This window comes from Salmo salar, chromosome ssa09, assembly GCF_905237065.1.
Source record: "Salmo salar chromosome ssa09, Ssal_v3.1, whole genome shotgun sequence".
NCBI lineage: Eukaryota > Metazoa > Chordata > Actinopteri > Salmoniformes > Salmonidae > Salmo > Salmo salar.
The window spans coordinates 82487701-82511567 of record NC_059450.1 but is presented as its reverse complement, the minus strand read 5'-3'; the positions used below and the strand labels follow the sequence as shown (position 1 = coordinate 82511567).

General features: G+C 43.3%; 1 protein-coding gene across 4 annotated transcripts in view; it reads right to left on the bottom strand.

The window, feature by feature from the left end:
- The window catches only part of mtmr7a (myotubularin related protein 7a), a 38584-nt gene extending 14940 nt beyond the window's left edge, over positions 1-23644 (bottom strand). The window contains exons 1-5 of one of the 4 annotated variants that reach the window (XM_014212825.2): positions 23440-23644; positions 22805-22927; positions 14360-14522; positions 13850-13902; positions 12992-13120 (exon numbers count right to left, since the gene is read on the bottom strand). In XM_014212825.2, coding sequence (XP_014068300.1) covers positions 12992-13120; positions 13850-13902; positions 14360-14522; positions 22805-22927; positions 23440-23463 — 492 coding nt within the window. In that variant the 5' untranslated portion in view covers positions 23464-23644. Of the gene's footprint in view, positions 1-12991; positions 13121-13744; positions 13903-14359; positions 14523-22804; positions 22928-23439 lie in introns of all 4 variants that reach the window. The other 3 variants (XM_014212827.2, XM_014212824.2, XM_014212826.2) reach the window with 3 other exon arrangements.
- Positions 23645-23867: the final 223 nt, after the last annotated feature.

Here is a 23867-nt window from a genome sequence, read left to right as displayed (position 1 = left end):
ACCCCCCCCTTAAAAGATTTAGATGCACTATTGTAAAGTGGTTGTTCCACTGGATATTATAAGGTGAATGCACCAATTTGTAAGTCGCTCTGGATAAGAGCGTCTGCTAAATGACTTAAATGTAAATGTAAATATAGAGACTGGTCCTCACTGTTCTACTGCAATATGAGCTTTATATAGAGACTGGTCCCTACTGTTCTACTGCAATATGAGCTTTATATAGAGACTGGTCCCTACTGTTCTACTGCAATATGAGCTTTATATAGAGACTGGTCCTCACTGTTCTACTGCAATATGAGCTTTATATAGAGACTGGTCCTCACTGTTCTACTGCAATATGAACTTTATATAGAGACTGGTCCCTACTGTTCTACTGCAATATGAGCTTTATATAGAGACTGGTCCCTACTGTTCTACTGCAATATGAGCTTTATATAGAGACTGGTCCCTACTGTTCTACTGCAATATGAGCTTTATATAGAGACTGGTCCTCACTGTTCTACTGCAATATGAACTTTATATAGAGACTGGTCCTCACTGTTCTACTGCAATATGAGCTTTATATATAGACTGGTCCCTACTGTTCTACTGCAATATGAGCTTTATATAGAGACTGGTCCTCACTGTTCTACTGCAATATGAGCTTTATATAGAGACTGGTCCCTACCGTTCTACTGCAATATGAGCTCACAGAACAGGGCTCCGGGCAGCCGAGCGGAAATGGAGGAAAACTCGCCTCCCTGCGGACCTGGCATCCTTTCACTCCCTCCTCTCTACATTTTCCTCTTCTGTCTCTGCTGCTAAAGCCACTTTCTACCACTCTAAACTCCAAGCATCTGCCTCTAACCCTAGGAAGCTCTTTGCCACCTTCTCCTCCCTCCTGAATCCTCCTCCCCCCCTCCTCCCTCTCTGCGGATGACTTCGTCAACCATTTTGAAAAGAAGGTTGACGACATCCGATCCTCGTTTGCTAAGTCAAACGACACTGCTGGTCCTGCTCACACTGCCCTACCCTGTGCTTTGACCTCTTTCTCCCCTCTCTCTCCAGATGAAATCTCGCGTCTTGTGACGGCCGGCCGCCCAACAACCTGCCCACTTGACCCTATCCCCTCCTCTCTTCTCCAGACCATTTCCGGAGACCTTCTCCCCTACCTCACCTCGCTCATCAACTCATCCTTGACCGCTGGCTACGTCCCTTCCGTCTTCAAGAGAGCGAGAGTTGCACCCCTTCTGAAAAAACCTACACTCGATCCCTCCGATGTCAACAACTACAGACCAGTATCCCTTCTTTCCTTTCTCTCCAAAACTCTTGAACGTGCCGTCCTTGGCCAGCTCTCTTGCTATCTCTCTCAGAATGACCTTCTTGATCCTAATCAGTCAGGTTTCAAGACTGGGCATTCAACTGAGACTGCTCTTCTCTGTGTCACGGAGGCTCTCCGCACTGCTAAAGCTAACTCTCTCTACTCTGCTCTCATCCTTCTAGACCTATCTGCTGCCTTTGATACCGTGAACCATCAGATCCTCCTCTCCACCCTCTCCAAGCTGGGCATCTCCGGCGCCGCCCACGCTTGGATTGCGTCCTACCTGACAGGTCGCTCCTACCAGGTGGCGTGGCGAGAATCTGTCTCCGCACCACGTGCTCTCACCACTGGTGTCCCCCAGGGCTCTGTTCTTGGCCCACTCCTATTCTCGCTATACACCAAGTCACTTGGCTCTGTCATATCCTCACATGGTCTCTCATATCATTGCTATGCAGATGACACACAATTAATCTTCTCCTTTCCCCCTTCTGACAACCAGGTGGCGAATCGCATCTCTGCATGTCTGGCAGACATATCAGTGTGGATGACGGATCACCACCTCAAGCTGAACCTCGGCAAGACGGAGCTGCTCTTCCTCCCGGGGAAGGACTGCCCGTTCCATGATCTCGCCATCACGGTTGACAACTCCCTTGTGTCCTCCTCCCAGAGTGCTAAGAGCCTTGGCGTGACCCTGGACAACACCCTGTCGTTCTCCACCAACATCAAGGCGGTGACCCGATCCTGTAGGTTCATGCTCTACAACATTCGCAGAGTACGACCCTGCCTCACAGGAAGCGGCGCAGGTCCTAATCCAGGCACTTGTCATCTCCCGTCTGGATTATTGCAACTCGCTGTTGGCTGGGCTCCCTGCCTGTGCCATTAAACCCCTACAACTCATCCAGAACGCCGCAGCCCGTCTGGTGTTCAACCTTCCCAAGTTCTCTCAAGTCACCCCGCTCCTCCGCTCTCTCCACTGGCTTCCAGTCGAAGCTCGCATCCGCTACAAGACCATGGTGCTTGCCTACGGAGCTGTGAGGGGAACGGCACCTCCGTACCTTCAGGCTCTGATCAGGCCCTACACCCAAACAAGGGCACTCCGTTCATCCACCTCTGGCCTGCTCGCCTCCCTACCTCTGAGGAAGCACAGTTCCCGCTCAGCCCAGTCAAAACTGTTCGCTGCTCTGGCACCCCAATGGTGGAACAAGCTCCCTCACGACGCCAGGACAGCGGAGTCAATCACCACCTTCCGGAGACACCTGAAACCCCACCTCTTCAAGGAATACCTGGGATAGGATAAAGTAATCCTTCTAACCCCCCCCTTAAAAGATTTAGATGCACTATTGTAAAGTGGTTGTTCCACTGGATATTATAAGGTGAATGCACCAATTTGTAAGTCGCTCTGGATAAGAGCGTCTGCTAAATGACTAAAATGTAAATGTAAATATAGAGACTGGTCCTCACTGTTCTACTGCAATATGAGCTTTATATAGAGACTGGTCCCTACTGTTCTACTGCAATATGAGCTTTATATAGAGACTGGTCCCTACTGTTCTACTGCAATATGAGCTTTATATAGAGACTGGTCCTCACTGTTCTACTGCAATATGAGCTTTATATAGAGACTGGTCCTCACTGTTCTACTGCAATATGAACTTTATATAGAGACTGGTCCCTACTGTTCTACTGCAATATGAGCTTTATATAGAGACTGGTCCCTACTGTTCTACTGCAATATGAGCTTTATATAGAGACTGGTCCCTACTGTTCTACTGCAATATGAGCTTTATATAGAGACTGGTCCTCACTGTTCTACTGCAATATGAGCTTTATATAGAGACTGGTCCCTACTGTTCTACTGCAATACGAGCTTTATATAGAGACTGGTCCCTACTGTTCTACTGCAATATGAGCTTTATATAGAGACTGGTCCTCACTGTTCTACTGCAATATGAGCTTTATATAGAGACTGGTCCCTACTGTTCTACTGCAATATGAGCTTTATATAGAGACTGGTCCTCATTGTTCTACTGCAATATGAGCTTTATATAGAGACTGGTCCTCACTGTTCTACTGCAATATGAGCTTTATATAGAGACTGGTCCCTACTGTTCTACTGCAATATGAGCTTTATATAGAGACTGGTCCTCACTGTTCTACTGCAATATGAGCTTTATATAAAGACTGGTCCTCACTGTTCTACTGCAATATGAGCTTTATATAGAGACTGGTCCTCACTGTTCTACTGCAATATGAGCTTTATATAGAGACTGGTCCTCACTGTTCTACTGCAATATGAACTTTATATAGAGACTGGTCCTCACTGTTCTACTGCAATATGAGCTTTATATAGAGACTGGTCCTCACTGTTCTACTGCAATATGAACTTTATATAGAGACTGGTCCCTACTGTTCTACTGCAATATGAGCTTTATATAGAGACTGGTCCCTACTGTTCTACTGCAATATGAGCTTTATATAGAGACTGGTCCCTACTGTTCTACTGCAATATGAGCTTTATATAGAGACTGGTCCTCACTGTTCTACTGCAATATGAGCTTTATATAGAGACTGGTCCCTACTGTTCTACTGCAATATGAGCTTTATATAGAGACTGGTCCTCACTGTTCTACTGCAATATGAGCTTTATATAAAGACTGGTCCTCACTGTTCTACTGCAATATGAGCTTTATATAGAGACTGGTCCTCACTGTTCTACTGCAATATGAGCTTTATATAGAGACTGGTCCTCACTGTTCTACTGCAATATGAACTTTATATAGAGACTGGTCCCTACTGTTCTACTGCAATATGAACTTTATATAGAGACTGGTCCCTACTGTTCTACTGCAATATGAACTTTATATAGAGACTGGTCCCTACTGTTCTACTGCAATATGAACTTTATATAGAGACTGGTCCTCACTGTTCTACTGCAATATGAGCTTTATATAGAGACTGGTCCTCACTGTTCTACTGCAATATGAGCTTTATATAGAGACTGGTCCCTACTGTTCTACTGCAATATGCACTTTATATAGAGACTGGTCCTCACTGTTCTACTGCAATATGAGCTTTATATAGAGACTGGTCCCTACTGTTCTACTGCAATATGAGCTTTATATAGAGACTGGTCCTCACTGTTCTACTGCAATATGAACTTTATTTAGAGACTGGTCCCTACCGTTCTACTGCAATATTAACATTATATAGAGACTGGTCCTCAACGTTCTACAGTACATACACAGGCACACAGATGTAGCAGTCATCAGTCCTGTGCAGAGATTGAAGCCGGTTGTATGTCTAATTTACTCTGCTCTAACTCTGGTCTCTAGTCACACATGGGCTGCATCCCAAATAGCACCATATTGGGCCCTGGTCAAAAGTAGTGTGCTATATAGGGAATAGGGTGCTATTTGGGACACACATGCTCTCATACCGTACTTCATAGAAGTGCATTGAAAAGAAAAGATTTGTTCATCAGAGGGGAGCCCTAGGTTTCCTTGGTAAGTGAAACCTGTGCCAGAAAAGCCCAGCCCTGTTTGAACTAGATGCTGCAAGGAGCCTGGCCTGAACCTTATCACAGCCATGTATACTGCTAGGAGCCTGGCCTGAAGCTTATCATAGCCATGTAAACTGCTAGGAGCCTGGCCTGAAGCTAATCATAGCCATGTAAACTGCTAGGAGCCTGACCTGAACCTTATCACAGCCATATATACTGCTAGGAGCCTGGCCTGAACCTTAAAGAGTTACTTGTCTTACAGATTGTAAACTGTCATGGTCAAAATAAATTGATGCAGTAGTAGCTAAAATGGGGAGAAGTCTGTCTATAATAAAGCGATGCTCTGCCTTCTTAACAACGCTATCAACAAGGCAGGTCCTACAGGCCCTAGTTTTGTTGCACCTAGACTACTGTTCAGTCGTGTGGTCAAGTGCCACAAAAAAGGACTTAGGAAAATTGCAATGGGCTCAGAACAGGGCAGCACGGCTGGCCCTTGGTTGTACAGAGAGCTAATATTAATAATACGCATGTCAATCTCTCCTGGCTGAAAGTGGAGGAGAGATTCACTTCATCACTACTTTTATTTATGAGAGGTATTGACATGTTGAATGCACCGAGCTGTCTGCCTAAACTACTGGCACACAGCTTGGACACCCATGCATACCCCACAATACATGCCACAAGAGGTCTCTTCACAGTCCCCAAGTCCAGAACAGACTATGGGAGGCACACAGTACTACATAGAGCCATGACTACATGGAACTCTATTCCACATCAAGTAACTGACACAAGCAGTAAAATTATATTTAAAAAAACAGATAAAAAAAACACCTTATGGAGCAGCGGGGACTGTGAAGCAACACAAACATTGGCACAGACACATGCGTGCGCACGCACGCACGCACGCACGCACGCACGCACGCACGCACACACACACACACACACACACACACACACACACACACACACACACACACACACACACAATACATACACGCACTATACATACACATTTAGTACTGTAGATATGTGGTAGTGGTGGAGTAGGGGCCAGAGGGCACACAGTGTGTTGTGAAATCTGTGAATGTATTGTAACATTTAAAAATTGTATAAACTGCCTTAATTTTGCTGGACCCCAGGAAGTGTAGCTGCTGCTTTGGCCATATATACTGCTTGGAGCCTGGCCTGAACCTTATCACAGCCATACAGTGCCTTGGAAAAGTATTCATCCCCCTTGGCATTTTTACTATTTTGTTGCATTACAACCTGTAATTTAAATGGATATCATGTAAGGGACATACACGAAAAAGTCCAAATTGGTGAAGTGAAATGGAAAAAATAACTTGTTTCATAAAATGTTAAAAAATAAAAAACGGAAAAGTGGTGCATGCATATGTATTCACCCCCTTTGCTAAGAAGCCCTTAAATAAGATCTGGTGCAACTAATTACCTTCAGAAGTCATATAATTAGTTAAATAAAGCCCACCTGTGTGAAATCTCAGTATACAGTTGAAGTCAGAAGTTTACATACACCTTAGCCAAATACATTTAAACTCAGTTTCACAATTCCTGACATTTAATCCCAGTAAAAATTCCTCAGTTAGGATCACCACTTTATTTTAAGAATGTGAAATGTCAGAATAATAGTAGAGAGAATGATTTATTTCAGCTTTTATTTCTTTCATCACATTCCCAGTAGGTCAGAAGTTTACATACACTCAATTAGTATTTGGTAGCATTGCCTTTAAATTGCTTAACCTCTTACATCTAGACGTTCCGCTAGTGGAACACCACTCCAATATCCAATGATAGGGCGTGGTGCGAAATACAAACTCCTCGAAAATCCGAAAACTTTCATTTTTCAAACATATGACTATTTTACACCATTTTAAAGACAAGACTCTCCTTTATCTAACCACACTGTCCGATTTCAAAAAGGCTTTACAACGAAAGCAAAACATTAGATTATGTCAGCAGAGTACCCAGCCAGAAATAATCAGACACCCATTTTTCAAGCTAGCATATAATGTCACAAAAACCAAAACCACAGCTAAATGCAGCACTAACCTTTGATGATCTTCATCAGATGACACTCCTAGGACATTATGTTATAGAATACATGCATGTTTTGTTCAATCAAGTACATATTTATATCAAAAACCAGCTTTTTACATTAGCACGTGACGTTCAGAACTAGCATTCCCACCGAACACTTCCGGTGAATTTACTAAATTACTCATGATAAACGTTCACAAAAAACATAACAATTATTTTAAGAATTATAGATACAGAACTCCTTTATGCAATCGCGGTGTCCGATTTTAAAATAGCTGTTCGGTGAAAGCACATTTGCAATATTCTGAGTAGATAGCTCGCCATCACGGGCTAGCTCATTTGACACCCACCAAGTTTGGTACTCACCAAACTCAGATTTACTATAAGAAAAATTGGATTACGTTTGCTGTTCTTCGTCAGAATGCACTCCCAGGACTTCTACTTCAACAACAAATGTTGGTTTGGTTCCAAATAATCCATAGTTATATCCAAATAGCGGCGTTTTGTTCGTGCGTTCAAGACACTATCCGAAGGGTAACGAAGGGTGATGCGCGTACGCGTATCGTGACAAAACATTTCAAAATATTCCATTACCGTACTTCGAAGCATGTCAAACGCTGTTTAAAATCAATTTTTATGCGATTTTTCTCGTAAAATAGCGATAATATTCCGACCGGGAAACCCTGTTTTCGTTCAAAGACTCAAAGTTGAAAATGGAGTCGTCTCGTGCACGCGCGCCCCCGTCTCATTGTTCTCAGATCGACCACTTACCAAATGCGCTACTGTTTTTCAGCCAGAGACTGCAGAGTCATCATTCAACGTTCTGGCGCCAATGGGACCTTAGAAAGTGTCACGTTACAGCAGAGATCCTCTGTTTTGGATAGAGATGACAAAGAAGGCCAAGAATTGGTCAGACAGGGTACTTCCTGTACAGAATCTTCTCAGGTTTTGGCCTGCCATTTGAGTTCTGTTATACTCACAGACACCATTCAAACAGTTTTAGAAACTTTGGAGTGTTTTCTATCCAAAGCTACTAATTATATGCATATTCTAGTTTCTGGGCAGGAGTAATAACCAGATTAAATCGGGTACGTTTTTTATCCGGCCGTGAAAATACTGCCCCCTATCCATAACAAGTTAACTTGGGTCAAACGTTTCAGGTAGCCTTCCACAAGCTTCCCACAATAAGTTGGGTGAATTTTGGCCCATTCCTCCTGACAGAGCTGGTGTAACTGAGTCAGGTTTGTAGGCCTCCTTGCTCACACACGCTTTTTCAGTTCTGCCAACAAATGTTCTATAGGATTGAGGTGAGGGCTTTGTGATGGCCACTCCAACACCTTGACTTTGTTGTTCTTAAGCCATTTTGCCACAACTTTGGAAGTATGCTTGGGGTCATTGTACATTTGGAAGACCCATTTGCGACCAAGCTTTAACTTCCTGACTGATGTCTGGAGATGTTGCTTCAATATATCCACATAATTTCCCTCCCTCATGATGCCATCTATTTTTTGAAGTGCACCTGTTCCTTCTGCAGCAAAGCACCCCCAAAACATGATGCTGCAACCCCCGTGCTTCACGGTTGGGATGGTTTTCTTCGGCTTGCAAGCCTCCCCCTTTTTCCTCCAAACATAACAATGGTCATTATGGCCAAACAGTTCTATTTTTGTTTCATCAGACCAGAGGACATTTCTCCAAAAAGTATGATCTTTGTCCCCATGTGCAGTTGCAAACCGTAGTCTGGCTTTTTTATGGCGGTTTTGGAGCAGTGGCTTTTTCCTTGCTGAGCAGCCTTTCAGGTTATGTCGATATAGGACTCGTTTTACTGTGGATATAGATACTTTTGTACCTGTTTCCTCCAGCATCTTCACAAGGTCCTTTGCTGTTGTTCTGGGATTGAGTTGTACTTTTCGCACCAAAGTATGTTTATCTCTAGGAGACAGAACGCCTCTTCTTCCTGTGCGGTATGACGGCTGCGTGGTCCCACTGTGTTTATACTTGCGTACTATTGTTTGTACAGATGAACGTGGTACCTTCAGGCTTTAGGAAATTGCTCCCAAGGATGAACCAGACTTGTGGAGGTCTACAATTTGTTTTCTGAGGTCTTGGCTGATTTCTTTTGATTTTTCCATGATGTCAAGCAAAGAGGCACTGAGTTTGAAGGTAGGCCTTGAAATGCATACACAGGTACACCTCCAATTGACTCAAATGATGTCAATTATCCTAACAGAAACTTCTAAAGCCATGACATCATTTTCTGGAATTTTCCAATCTGTTTAAAGGCAAAGTCAACTTAGTGTATGTAAACTTCTGACCCACTGGAATTGTGATACAGTGAATTATAAGTGAAATAATCTGTCTGTAAACAATTGTTGGAAAAATTACTTGGGTCATGCACAAAGTAGAAGTCCTAACCGACTTGCCAAAACTATAGTTTGTTAACAAGAAATTTGTGGAGTGGTTGAAAAACGAGCTTTAATGACTCCAACCTAAGTGTATGTAAACTATATATTCACCTCTTCTGAAAGGCCCCAGAGTCTGCAACACCACTAAGCAAGGGGCACCACCAAGTAAACTGCCTCATGAAGACCAAGGAGCTCTCCAAACAGGTCAGGGACAAAGTTGTGGAGAAGTACAGATCAGGGTTGGGTTAAAAAAATAAACATCAAAATCTTGGAAAATCCCACGGAGCACCATTAAATCCATTATTAAAACATTGAAAGAATACGGCACCACAACAAACCTGCCAAGAGAGGGCCGCCCACCAAAACTCACGGACCAGGCAAGGAGGGCATTAATCAGAGAGGCCACAAAGAGACCAAAGATAACCCTGAAGGAACTGCAAAGCTCCCCAGTGGAGATTGGAGAATCTGTCCATAGGAACACTTTAAGCCATACACTCCACAGAGCTGGGCTTTACGGAACAGTGGCCAGAAAAAAGCCATTGCTTAAAGAAAAAAATAAGCAAACACGTTTGGTGTTCGCCAAAAGGCATGTGGGAGACTCCCCAAACATATGGAAGAAGGTACTGAGACTAAAAGGTAGCTTTTTGGCCATCAAGGAAAATGGTATGTCTGGCGCAAACCCAACACCTCTCATCACCCGAGAACACCATCCTCACAGTGAAGCATGGTGGTGGCAGCATCATGCTGTGGGGATGTTTTTCATCGGCAGGACTGGGAAACTGGTCAGAATTAAAGGAATGTTGGATGGCGCCAAATACAGGGAAATTCTTGAGGGAAACCTGTTTCAGTCTTCCAGAGATTTGGACGGAGGTTCACCTTCCAGCAGGACAATGACCTTAAGCATACTGCTAAAGCAACACCCGAGTGGTTTAAGGGGAAACATTTAAATGTCTTGGAATGGCCTATTCAAAGCCCAGACCTGAATCCAATTGAGAATCTGTGGTATGACTTAAAGATTGCTGTACACTTGAAGGAGCTGGAGCAGATTTGCCTTGAAGAATGGGCAAGAATCCCAGTGGCTGGATGTGCCAAGTTTATAGAGGCATATCCCAAGAGACTTGCAGCTGTAATTTCTGCAAAAGGTGTCTCAACAAAGTCTTACTTCTTGTTTGTTTCACAATAAAAAATATTTTGCATCTTCAAAGTGTTAAGCATGTTGTGTAAATCAAATTATACAAACCCCCCCCCAAAATCTATTTTAATTCCAGGTTGCAGGCAACAAAATAGTAAAAATGCCTAGGGGGTGAATACTTTCGCAAGTCACTGTACTTAAGAATATCAAGAAGAAGAAGAGACATGCTTGGGCCAAGAAACACGAGCAATGGACATCAGGCCGGTGGAAATCTGTTATTTGGTCTGATGAGTCCAAATTTGAGATTTTTGGTTCCAACCGCCGTGTCTTTGTGAGACACAGAGTAGGTGAACGGATGAACTCCGCACGTGTGGTTCCCACCATGAAGCATGGAGGTGTGATGGTGCTTTGCTGGTGACACTGTCAATGAATAATGTATAATTCAAGTAGCCTATCAGAAGCTTCTAAAGCCATGACATAATTTTCTGGAATTTTCCAAGCTGTTTAAAGGCACAGTCAACTTTGTGTATGTAAACTTCTGACGCACTGGAATTGTGATACAGTGAATTACAAATAAAATAATCTGTCTGTAAACAATTGTTGGAAAAATTACTTGTGTTATGCACAAGGTAGATGTCCTAACCGACTTGCAAAAACTATGGTTTGTTAACAATACATTTGTGGAGTGGTTGAAAAACGAGTTTTAATGACTCCAACCTAAGTGTATGTAAACTTCCGACTTCAACTGTACTGTTAGGAGCCTGGCCTGAACCTTATCGCAGCCATATATACTGCTACGAGCCTGACCTGAACCTTATCACATCATATTCATAGATACTGCTAGGAACCTGGCCTGAACCTTATCACAGCCATATACACTGCTAGGAGGTTGGTGGCACCTTAATCGGGGAGGACGGTGTCGTGGTAATGGTTGGAGCGGAATGGTATAGAATATATCAAACATATGGTTTCCATGTATTTGATGCCATTCCATTTGCTCCGTTCCAGCTACTATTATTAGCCTGAGCAGCCTCCACTGCATACTACTAAAAGCATGACCTGAAGCTTATCACAAGCAATGGGCCTGGTTAAGGAATGGTCAATGGCCTCCCTGGGGAGCAATGGGCCTGGCTAAGAAAGTATTATAATAGTTCTGAGAGCAGAGCTGGGCTCCTGCTCAGTATGGCCAGAGGATATGCTTGGTCATCCCAGACTCACTCACACACTGGGACTAGCAAAGGTCACTCTGACCAGCAGAACAAGGTCTCCAATGGAATTGAAAATGGCATAACATGACTTGGAATTACCAAGCACTTCTGATGTACAAGAGTTATCGACAGCATGGGGATTGTAACCTCAAGGTTCAAATGAACAATTTACTCATTTTAGCAGACACTATTATCGAGAGCATATATTTTCATACTTTTTTGTCATGGTCCCCCTTGGGAATCGAACACACAACCCTGGCGTTGCAAGCACCATGCTCTACCAACTGAGCCACACTGGACTTTTCCTGGTTAAATAGAGTTCAACAAAAATAAAATAGGAATATTCAAGCAGCACATCACAGATTTGGGTAGAATTTTGTATAAATATACACTACCATACAAAAGTTTGGAGTCACTTAGAAATGTCTTTGTTTTTGAAAGAAAAGCCAATTTGTTGTCCATTAAAATAACCTCAAATTGATCAGAAATACAGTGTAGACATTGTTAATGATGTAAATGACTATTGTAGCAGGAAAAGGCTGATTTTTTATGGAATATCTACATAGGCGTATAGAGGCCCATTATCAGCAACCATCACTCCTGAGTTCCAATGGAACGTTGTGTTAGCTAATCCAAGTTTCTCATTTTAAAAGGCTAATTGATCATTAGAAAACCTTTTGCAATTATATTATCACTGCTGAAAACTGTTGTTCTGAACAAAGAAGCAATACAACTGGCCTTCTTTAGACTAGCTAAGTATCTGGAGCATTAGCATTTGTGGGTTCGATTACAGGCTCAAAAGTGCCAGAAACAAAGCACTTTCTTCTGAAACTCGTCAGTCTATTCTTGTTCTGAGAAATTAAGGCTATTCCATGCGAGAAATTGCCAAGAAACTGAAGATCTCGTGCACTACTCCCTTTACAGAACAGCGCAGACTGGCTTTAACCAGAATAGAAAGAGGAGTGGGAGGCCCCGGTGCACAACTGAGCAAGAGGACAAGTACATTAGAGTGTCTAGTTTGAGAAACAGACGCCTCACAAGTTCTCCACTGGCAGCTTCATTAAATAGTACCCGCAAAACACCAGTCTCAACGTCAACAGTGAAGAGGCGACTCCGGGATGCTGGCTTTCTAAGCAGAGTTGCAAAGAAAAAGCCATATCTCAGACTGGCCAATAAGAAGAAAAGACTAAGATGGGCAAAAGAACACAAGCAATGGCCAGAGGAACTATGCCTAGAAGGCCAGCATCCTGGAGTCGGCTCTTCACTGTTAATGTTGAGACTAATATATATATATATGAGATATATATATATATATATATATATATATATATATATGAGAGAGAGAATATAAAAATATGTGCGGGCTGTTGTTTTGAGAGATCTGTCAAGACTCACATGGTTTTCTTTGCAGTAGTATGACAACGTGGGAAATCGACCTCGGCTTCGGAATTTGGAACTCCCAACAATGACTGGGTGGGTGGCTGATTTTGGCACATACAGCTCAGCAGGATAAGAGTCACTCACCTGTTGGAAAAAGACAACAACAACAAAAATCATAGTCAAAATACTATCTAGGTAAGAGAGAGGCAACTTTGATGGGGATGGGGGCCACAAAACATCTGAACTCATCATGAGGGGCCGCAGTGGCTCGTGGGTGCAAACAGAGCCGTCCCTAACCTTTTGGATGTCCTAAGAGACATTTTGTTGGACAACAATTGGATGACATAGTACACAAAAAACAAGGACCCGTTTTGGCTCGTGAGCACCACTTTGAAAACTACTGGCTGAAATGATACAAAAGTTTGAGAGTGCATCTTAAATATGATATTTGAGTGAGAGTGACTTACAAAATCAATGTGGGCTACCCGGTCCGTAATTCCACCATGATTTCTACAAGTTTTGATAGCTTGCTAAACTAACTTATCAATCTAACAAATGCTAACTGACATGAGCTTGAGCTAATTGAGTAACTGTCAGCGACTGACATAAGAAGATAAAAATTGTTGATGCACAACTAAATTTTGAAATTTCACCTTGTGTATTCTACTATTCTAACTCTCAACAGTAAGTTGAGACCCCAACGAGTTCCTAAAAAAAAAAGGCCAATTGGTCTCCTTGTAGGGTAATATGTGCATCTTGCGTACAGACCTTGTAGTCGCGGTTAACTGGGGATAGATTCCAGAGGTGGTTGGGAACGCCCATTCTACTGTACTCAGCCTTGAGGCTGAGAAAGTCCCAGGCCTGTCCTCTCACCTCCTTGTCACTGTTAGCATGAAAGGAAAAGCAGTACAGCTCCTCATATCGCTCTGCAAGACAAAACACAACAGGAATAACAACACTGACATAGAAAGGTTCTTTCAGGTAGAGAGGGGGGAATGATCAGCAGTTGATTGATTGGAAAAGATCATGTAGCACTCACTTTTACATCACGTCATGTAATACAACACCACAAGATATATTTATGGAACAAAACAATATGTCGTTATGGAATAAAACAAGATATCGTTATGGAACAAAACAAGATATCGTTATGGAACAAAGCAAGATATCGTTATGGAACAAAACAAGATATCGTTATGGAACAAAGCAAGATATCGTTATGGAACAAAACAAGATATCGTTATGGAACAAAACAAGATATTGTTATGGAACAAAACAAGATATTGTTATGGAACACAACAAGATATCGTTGTGGAACAAAACAAGATATCGTTATGGAACAAAACAAGATAGCATTATGGTAATGTCCATGTCAGCGTGCACCTGGTCGGGAGAGGCGCAGCAGGGAGACGTGCACGTCATGGCAGTCCCTTTCCTGAGGGATGATAAACCGGAGGGCCTGGTAGTTCTTACAGTGGACGAGCAGAGGACTTCCTGTGGTGGTTGTAGCTTGTTTCTCCACACTGCACACTAAACTGTGCAGAACCTAGAGGGGTGAAGACAGCAGAGAACACACGGCTCAGTAACCCCTTTCATATTATCAAGGCACAATATAGCCCAAAACTGGACTTATAGTCCAAGGACCTTAGATGTTCTCTTTAAAGGGCAAAGTGGCTCTGGAAGCCAAAACAGCCAAATACTCCTTCTAATCGTGAATCGATTCTCAATTGTGGTATGGTTCTAGAAACATAAAGCCCTCTACTTTCATATCACATCAAGATAATTGCACAACTGCAAAATATACACTCACTGTACACTGTTTTAACTGATTTTAACTCAGTTGCAGCCGGCAGTATTTTTCAGTGACAACACATTTGTGGTGTACGTCTTCCGTTTACACACAGGTGTTCGAAGACACAGATAGCTACTTAGCGCAGATAGTCCACTCTGTCTTCTGTCTGTTTTCTGTACACAAGTTCTGTAAGGGACAGATCACAATTTACTGGAGGGGAGGGGTGGTCCAAAATAGGGAAGGGTTGTCAAACCTTTTTTTGCTTTGGGGAGGATTGTGTGTTTTTTTATTGGGCACAGGGGAGGGTAGTGTGGTTTTTATTGGACACAGGGGAGGGTAGTGTGGTTTTTATTGGTCACATGGGAGGGTAGTATGGTTTTTATTGGTCACATGGGAGGGTGTTATGGTTTTTATTGGACACAGGGGGAGGGTAGTGTGGTTTTTATTGGTCACATGGGAGGGTAGTATGGTTTTTATTGGTCACAGGGGAGGGTAGTATGGTTTTTATTGGTCACAGGGGAGGGTTGTATGGTTTTTATTGGACACAGGGGAGGGTAGTATGGTTTTTATTGGTCACAGGGGAGGGTAGTATGGTTTTTATTGGACACAGGGGAGGGTAGTATGGTTTTTATTGGACACAGGGGAGGGTAGTGTGGTTTTTATTGGTCACATGGGAGGGTAGTATGGTTTTTATTGGTCACATGGGAGGGTGTTATGGTTTTTATTGGACACAGGGGGAGGGTAGTGTGGTTTTTATTGGTCACATGGGAGGGTAGTATGGTTTTTATTGGTCACATGGGAGGGTACTATGGTTTTTATTGGACACAGGGGAAGGTAGTATGGTTTTTATTGGTCACATGGGAGGGTAGTATGGTTTTTATTGGTCACAGGGGAGGGTAGTATGGTTTTTATTGGTCACAGGGGAGGGTTGTATGGTTTTTATTGGACACAGGGGAGGGTAGTATGGTTTTTATTGGTCACAGGGGAGGGTAGTATGGTTTTTATTGGACACAGGGGAGGGTAGTATGGTTTTTATTGGTCACAGGGGAGGGTAGTATGGTTTTTATTGGACACAGGGGAGGGTAGTATGGTTTTTATTGGTCACATGGGAGGGTAGTATGGTTTTTATTGGTCACAGGGGAGGGTAGTATGGTTTTTATTGGACACATGGGAGGGTAGTATGGTTTTTATTGGACACAGGGGAGGGTAGTATGGTTTTTATTGGTCACAGGGGAGGGTTGTATGGTTTTTATTGGACACAGGGGAGGGTAGTATGGTTTTTATTGGTCACATGGGAGGGTAGTATGGTTTTTATTGGTCACATGGGAGGGTAGTGTGGTTTTTATTGGTCACATGGGAGGGTAGTGTGGTTTTTATTGGTCACATGGGAGGGTAGTATGGTTTTTATTGGTCACATGGGAGGGTAGTATGGTTTTTATTGGACACAGGGGAGGGTAGTATGGTTTTTATTGGTCACATGGGAGGGTAGTATGGTTTTTATTGGTCACAGGGGAGGGTAGTATGGTTTTTATTGGACACAGGGGAGGGTAGTATGGTTTTTATTGGTCACAGGGGAGGGTAGTATGGTTTTATTGGTCACAGGGGAGGGTAGTATGGTTTTTATTGGACACAGGGGAGGGTAGTATGGTTTTATTGGACACAGGGGAGGGTAGTATGGTTTTTATTGGTCACATGGGAGGGTAGTGTGGTTTTTATTGGTCACATGGGAGGGTAGTATGGTTTTTATTGGACACAGGGGAGGGTAGTATGGTTTTTATTGGTCACATGGGAGGGTAGTATGGTTTTTATTGGTCACAGGGGAGGGTAGTATGGTTTTTATTGGACACAGGGGAGGGTAGTATGGTTTTTATTGGTCACAGGGGAGGGTAGTATGGTTTTTATTGGTCACAGGGGAGGGTAGTATGGTTTTTATTGGACACAGGGGAGGGTAGTATGGTTTTTATTGGACACAGGGGAGGGTAGTATGGTTTTTATTGGTCACATGGGAGGGTAGTGTGGTTTTTATTGGTCACATGGGAGGGTAGTATGGTTTTTATTGGTCACATGGGTGGGTAGTATGGTTTTTATTGGACACAGGGGAGGGTAGTATGGTTTTTATTGGTCACATGGGAGGGTAGTATGGTTTTTATTGGTCACATGGGAGGGTAGTATGGTTTTTATTGGACACAGGGGAGGGTAGTATGGTTTTTATTGGTCACATGGGAGGGTAGTATGGTTTTTATTGGTCACAGGGGAGGGTAGTATGGTTTTTATTGGACACAGGGGAGGGTAGTATGGTTTTTATTGGTCACAGGGGAGGGTAGTATGGTTTTTATTGGTCACAGGGGAGGGTAGTATGGTTTTTATTGGACACAGGGGAGGGTAGTATGGTTTTTATTGGTCACATGGGAGGGTAGTATGGTTTTTATTGGTCACATGGGAGGGTAGTATGGTTTTTATTGGACACAGGGGAGGGTAGTATGGTTTTTATTGGTCACATGGGAGGGTAGTATGGTTTTTATTGGACACAGGGGAGGGTAGTATGGTTTTTATTGGACACAGGGGAGGGTAGTATGGTTTTTATTGGTCACATGGGAGGGTAGTATGGTTTTTATTGGTCACAGGGGAGGGTAGTATGGTTTTTATTGGTCACAGGGGAGGGTAGTATGGTTTTTATTGGTCACAGGGGAGGGTAGTATGGTTTTTATTGGTCACAGGGGAGGGTAGTATGGTTTTTATTGGTCACAGGGAGGGTTGTGTGTTTTTTTTCCTGATTTCCATTCACTCTTTTAGAGCTTTTCCGATATAATTTCTTCCATCCTAGACACATTTCCTCATCTGCCTGCATGCTCCTCCCCTATATCAAGGTGTTTTGGTACTTCCCTTATGCACTAAACTTTCCATCCAAACATTTTATGTGAGTAAAGTAGCCTACATGTCTGATAAAAAATATCACATCATGGGAAAGCATGCAGTTTATTAGGCTACAGATGCAACAAGTTATGATGAACTTCACAGGGTGGTGAAAGTGCACAGTCATGAGGTTGATGCTCCTTTCAATAAATATTGATGTTCTTATTCTGGTGACATGATGATTGACGCTTGGCTGCCATTTGACAAATAATATCACACTTGAATTCACTATACATACACAACATTTTTTGTGACAAAACCATCAGTACACCTAGAGTTGAAAATGTGATGGTAACCCATTTAACTTGTACTGTGTTTTTTATTCTGTACAGTGAGGGAAAAAAGTATTTGATCCCCTGCTGATTTTGTACGTTTGCCCACTGACAAAGAAATGATCAGTCTATAATTTTAATGGTAGGTTTATTTGAACAGTGAGAGACAGAATAACAACAAAAAAATCCAGAAAAACGCATGTCAAAAATTATGTGCTCCATACTTAGATAATAAGTTGCTCTGTTGTCAAATAAATAACATTAGCCTAGTTCTTTCTTTTTGTTGCGTATGGTAGGTACTTGTTTTGTTTCATTCTGTTGAGCCATTTTCTTAGGCCAAATTAAATTCCAACTGTAATGCTGTGTTTGCTGCAATATAATAGCCTGCTTGTCACGACCGTCGTATAAATAATTGGACCAAGGCACAGCGTGAGTAGAGTTCCACATTTTAATAATAGTGAAACTTCCAAAACAACAAAGGTATAACGATCGTGAAAAATGTAGCGCACATAGGCACTCATACAAAACAATATCCCACATCGCAGGTGGGAAAAAGGACACACTAAGTATGATCCGCAATTATAGGTAACGAATATCAGCTGCCTCCAATTGGGAACCATACACACCAACAGACTCCGACCGCAAAACCTGAAACTAGATGGGGAGGGTTAGGGTGGGCAACTAGCGTCGGTGGTGGCTCCGGTGCGGATCCGGCCATGGAGCCGGGCTGAACGCCGTGCCCGGACTGGGAACCGGCGCAGAGGAAGGCTCCGGCCATGGAGCGGGGCTGGACGCCGTGTCTGGACTGAGCACCGGCGCAGAGGAAGGCTCCGGCCATGGAGTGGGACTGGACACCGTGCCTGGACTGAGCACTGGCGCAGAGGAAGGCTCCGGCCATGGAGCGGGACTGGATGCCGGGCCTGGACTGAGCACCGGCGCAGGAAGCTCCGGACCGTGGACCGTCACTGGAAGCTCCGGACCGTGGACCGTCACTGGAAGCTCCGGACCGTGGACCGTCACTGGAGGATGAGCGCAGGGAGCCGGCACAGGACGTACCGGGCTGGGAAGGCGCACTGGAGGCCTGGTGCGTGGAGCCGGCACAGGTTTCACCGGACTGATGACACGCTCTTCAGGGCGAGTGCGGGGAGCCAGCACAGGACGTACCGGGCTGGGAAGGCACACTGGAGGCCTGGTGCGTGGAGCCGGCACAGGTTTCACCGGACTGATGACACGCTCTTCAGGGCGAGTGCGGGGAGCCAGCACAGGACGTACCGGGCTGGGAAGGCACACTGGAGGCCTGGTGCGTGGAGCCGGCACAGGTTGCACCGGACTGATGACACGCTCCTCAGGACGCCTGCGCTGCAGAATACACCTAACCAACATCTCTCTCCGATATCCCTCCTCCAACTCCTCCATCGACTCCCAGACGGTCTCTGGCTCTCTCCTCGGCCTACCGTCCCTTGTGCCCCCCCCCCAAAAAAAATCTTGGGGTTGCCCTTGGGTTGTTTGTGGCCGCGGACCCCGGCGTCGTCACTGTCCTCCTTTACTCCTCGGCAACTCCCACCAAGGAAGGGTCTCGCATCCACCTAGTATCTCTTCCCATGTCCAACTCTCCTTCACCTCCTGGGCACACTGCTTGGTCCTGTAATGGTGAGATATTCTGTCATGACCGTCGTATAAATAATTGGACCAAGGCGCAACGTGACTAGAGTTCCACATTTTAATAATAGTGAAACTTCCAAAACAACAAATATATAATGATCGTGAAAAATGTAGCGCACATAGGCACTCATACAAAACAATATCCCACATCGCAGGTGGGAAAAAGGACACACTTAGTATGATCCCCAATTAGAGGTAACGAATATCAGCTGCCTCCAATTGGGAACGATACACAAATACCAACATAGAAACACAATACCTAGAAACTCCCCCAATCACGCCCTGACCTAAAACACCATAGAGAAACCCGAGGGCTCTCTATGGTCAGGCCGTGACACTGTTCATATTTTTCCTTTCATTTCCTTTTGATATTACCCTGATAAAGTTTAGAAACTTTTGTGAAGGTTTGGTGTGGTGTGGATATTATTAAGCTTTAGCTACTGCAAGCATATGATATGAAGGCGGTGTGCACCAGCGCTTCAACTGATTCTAACAGTTAAACTTGAGGTGAGGAAGAATGTTTCAGGCCTACCAAAGTTACTCCTATAATCTAACAATAAGCTTATTTTTATACAAAATATTCAGATACGAATTAGCCTCCTTCTGTACATCTATATCTGTGTAGCAGACGCAGTAGCTATCTGACATAAAGAAATGCATGTCGGTTTCGTAGCATGCCACTGGCATATCTTATTGCTCTCTCTATCTCTCTGGAGCTAGGCCTTCTCTTCCACACCGATCTTGACAAACCATTTCTGTATGGACCTCACTTTGTGCACAGGGGCACTGTCATGCTGAAACAGGAAAGGGCCTTCCCCAAAATGTTGCCACAAAGTTGGAAGCACAGGATCATCTAGAATGTCATTGTATGCTGTAGCATTAAAATTTACCTTCACTGGAACTAAGGGGCCTAGCCCGAACAATGAAAAACAGCCCCAGACCATTATTCCTGCTCCACCAAACTTTAAAGTGGGCACAATGGTAGCATTCTCCTGGCATCCGCCAAACCAAGATTCGTCCGTTGGGCTGCCAGATGGTGAAGCGTGATTAATCAATCCAGAGAATACGTTTCCACTGCTCCAGAGTCCAATGGCGGCAAGCTTTACACCATTCCAGCCGAAGCTTGGCATTACAAATGGTGATCTTAGGCTTGTGTGCGGCTGCTCGGTCATGGAAACCCATTCATGAAGCTCCCGACGAACAGTTATTGTGCTGACATTGCTTCCAGAGGCAGTTTGGAACTCGGGAGTGAGTATTACAACTGAGGACAGACGATTTTTACACGCTACGTGCTTCAGCACTCGGCGGTCCCGTTCTGTGAGCTTGTGTGGCCTACCAAGTCGCAACTGAGACATTGTTGCTCCTAGACATTTCCACCTCACAATCACAGCACTTACAGTTCATCGGGGCAGCTCTAGCAGGCAGAAATTGAACGAACTGACTTGTTGGAAAGGTGGCATCCTATGACGGTGCCACGTTGAAAGTCACTGAGCTCTTCAGTAAGAACATTCTACTGTCAATGTTTGTCTATGGAGATTGCATGGCTATGTGCTCGATTTTACACCTGCCAGCAACGGGTGTGGATTAAATAGCCGAATCCACTAATTTGAACGGGTGTCCACATACTTTTGTATATATAGTGTATACTGAAAAAATATATGAATGCAACATTCAATGATTTTACTGAGTTACTGTTCATATAAGGAAATCAGTCAAATTAAATAAACTCATCAGGCCCTAATGTATGGATTTCACATGACTGGGCAGGGGCGCAGAGTGAAGGAAAAGCAGCCAACAAGTGCTCAGCATATGTGGGAACTCCTTCAAAACTGTTGGAACATCATTCCTCATGAAGCTGGTTGAGAGAATGCCAAGAGTGTGCAAAGCTGTCATCAAGGCAAAGGGTGGCTACTTTGAACAATCTAAAATAAAAAAATAACACTTAACACTATTTGGTTACTACATGATTCCATATGTGTTATTTCATAGTTTTGATGTCTTCACTATTATTCTACAGAAAATAGAAAATAGTAACAATAGAAAATAGTAACAATAAAGAGAAACCCTGGAATGAGTAGGTGTGTCCAAATTTTTGACTGGTAGTGTATGTAAATAAAATCAATCAATCAATCCAAACTGTGCAGAGGCAATTTGGTGAATGGAAAGAGACATCTGTTACAAAACACCAAAAAGTTTAATGACATTCAGAGATTGTCAAACCAAGCCTTCCATACTGGGTAGACCTACAGGATGTGGTTTTTGTTCGTCCAGATTAACAGTCTATTTATTGTGGTGTTGAAAACGCAAAACATGTCAATAAGTTTTTTTTATTGGTTGTGTGGTGCTTTGGCACAGAAATCTGTTGGTGGAAAATGTGTTGCATATATTTATTATAAATTACAAATATGGCATTAAAGTGTTGAAAATCGAATTTCTTCCTAGCTGATCATTGTCCGCAACCAGCTCTGATAGTGAAGTAATGAAACAGGTTGTCGGCGAACCCTCAACCTTCTGGTCCATACATATCCCTGTGTGGCATCGACTGTGCCACAAAAGCAAAGTAGATATCCACGTTTATAAATACAGGGTTGCTACACTTATTGTTATTTGTGGTCGTAAAACATTATTTTGCGTTAATTATATGAGGGGGGGAGGGTGTTCAATTTATTTTACAGTACAAGGGGAGAGTCATGTGAAAGTATTTTTATGTTGGGGAGTGGGGTGCATTTTGGTTTTATGACACCTTGAGTTGGACCAGCTACCCCTCCATGCATGCCCCCTCCCCCTCAGTAAAATCCCTAACGTGGAAATATGGCGGTGTGGGAACGTTAAACCTAACCCTGTTCATGTGTGTAGTTATTTAACCCTCAGGTTTTTTAAAATAAATTATTTCTCACCGATATGAAAGACACTTCCTTCTTTCCAAAACCGTACCACAAGCGATGCGTGTAAAATGTGAAGAGCAGGCGCGGTGGCTCTTATCAAAACTCCCCCGGTCAGAAGCTACTATGCTCAATAGCAGCTAAAGGTAGTTAGCTTCTATGAATGGGGGTAGGCACATTAGTGCTGCCAATGTGATACTATTGTATTGCACAAACCAAAATGATGCAGGACCGGGACTTCCACATTTCATTACGTATTGTTGCGGAAGGTTTATATCAAATATTTTATCAGACTGGAGCTGCCTACCCATGTTTCTGTACGGATCTCAGTCTCATTCTCCACAAAGATGGTGTGAGTGGCTGTCAGGTACAAAGTGCCGACCGAGGCTCTTCTGGAGGAGATTTTGTCAATCAGTCTGACTTTCTCAACCTGGGACAGGACAGATGGAGTAAAAGAAACACACTATGGAGAAATGGAACATGCATAACATAGGCCTATCTCTTTAATATATCATCATTTTAATAGGACTACAATAATTATTGTTTTGAACACTGTAAATAAATCAAGTATATGTGGTTTGCCGACATAGGCGACGACAGTTGAGTTTCCATTGATCAATAAAATATCAGATTACATGCAATATTAAATTGTTATTACACACTGATAAAATGTTGGCCAGTCAGCAGCATAGGTAATAACACTGTGGGGTGAACGGCAACTACAGCATACGTGGCCACATTTGACAGTCCCCTTTCCCTTATTATAACAAATCATGTTGTTTATAGTGGTTCCAGTCTTATTGATATTTAATGTAAAACAATATGTATTTATAACAGTTACTATGAGCTAGGAGGCAAATACAATGTGTAAATCGGAAACATCGAGGCCGAGTGAAATAAATTGACAATTGCATTAGTCATTAGTTGCCGAATACGGGTTACCTTAGGCAGTCGGATGTGCTCCATCACTGTGGAACATAACAGCCAAGATGACTGCAACTGAACAGGCAACAATATTACACTACACTAAATTGGCGGATTAGTATTATTTCCTGTCGCATTTTACGCATTAAATACTCAGCTATACTCAGCCATGGTCTTCCTCCTCCAGCGGTGCAGCCTATGAATTGTTGCTCTGCATGGTCCTAAAGCCCATCTCACATATATCGCAACAAAAAGTTCCAATTAATAAAAATAAGGCTATAATCACAATCGATTTTGGAATAAATTGTAGGCTATTGTAATGTTAATGTAAACCTGTTGTTAGGTATGCCCAGGGTTAAAGGATGACATAAATTAATGATTTGTACCCATTGATTCTTGAAGAATATAATTTACAAAGTACATGTAAACAAACACTATATACCATC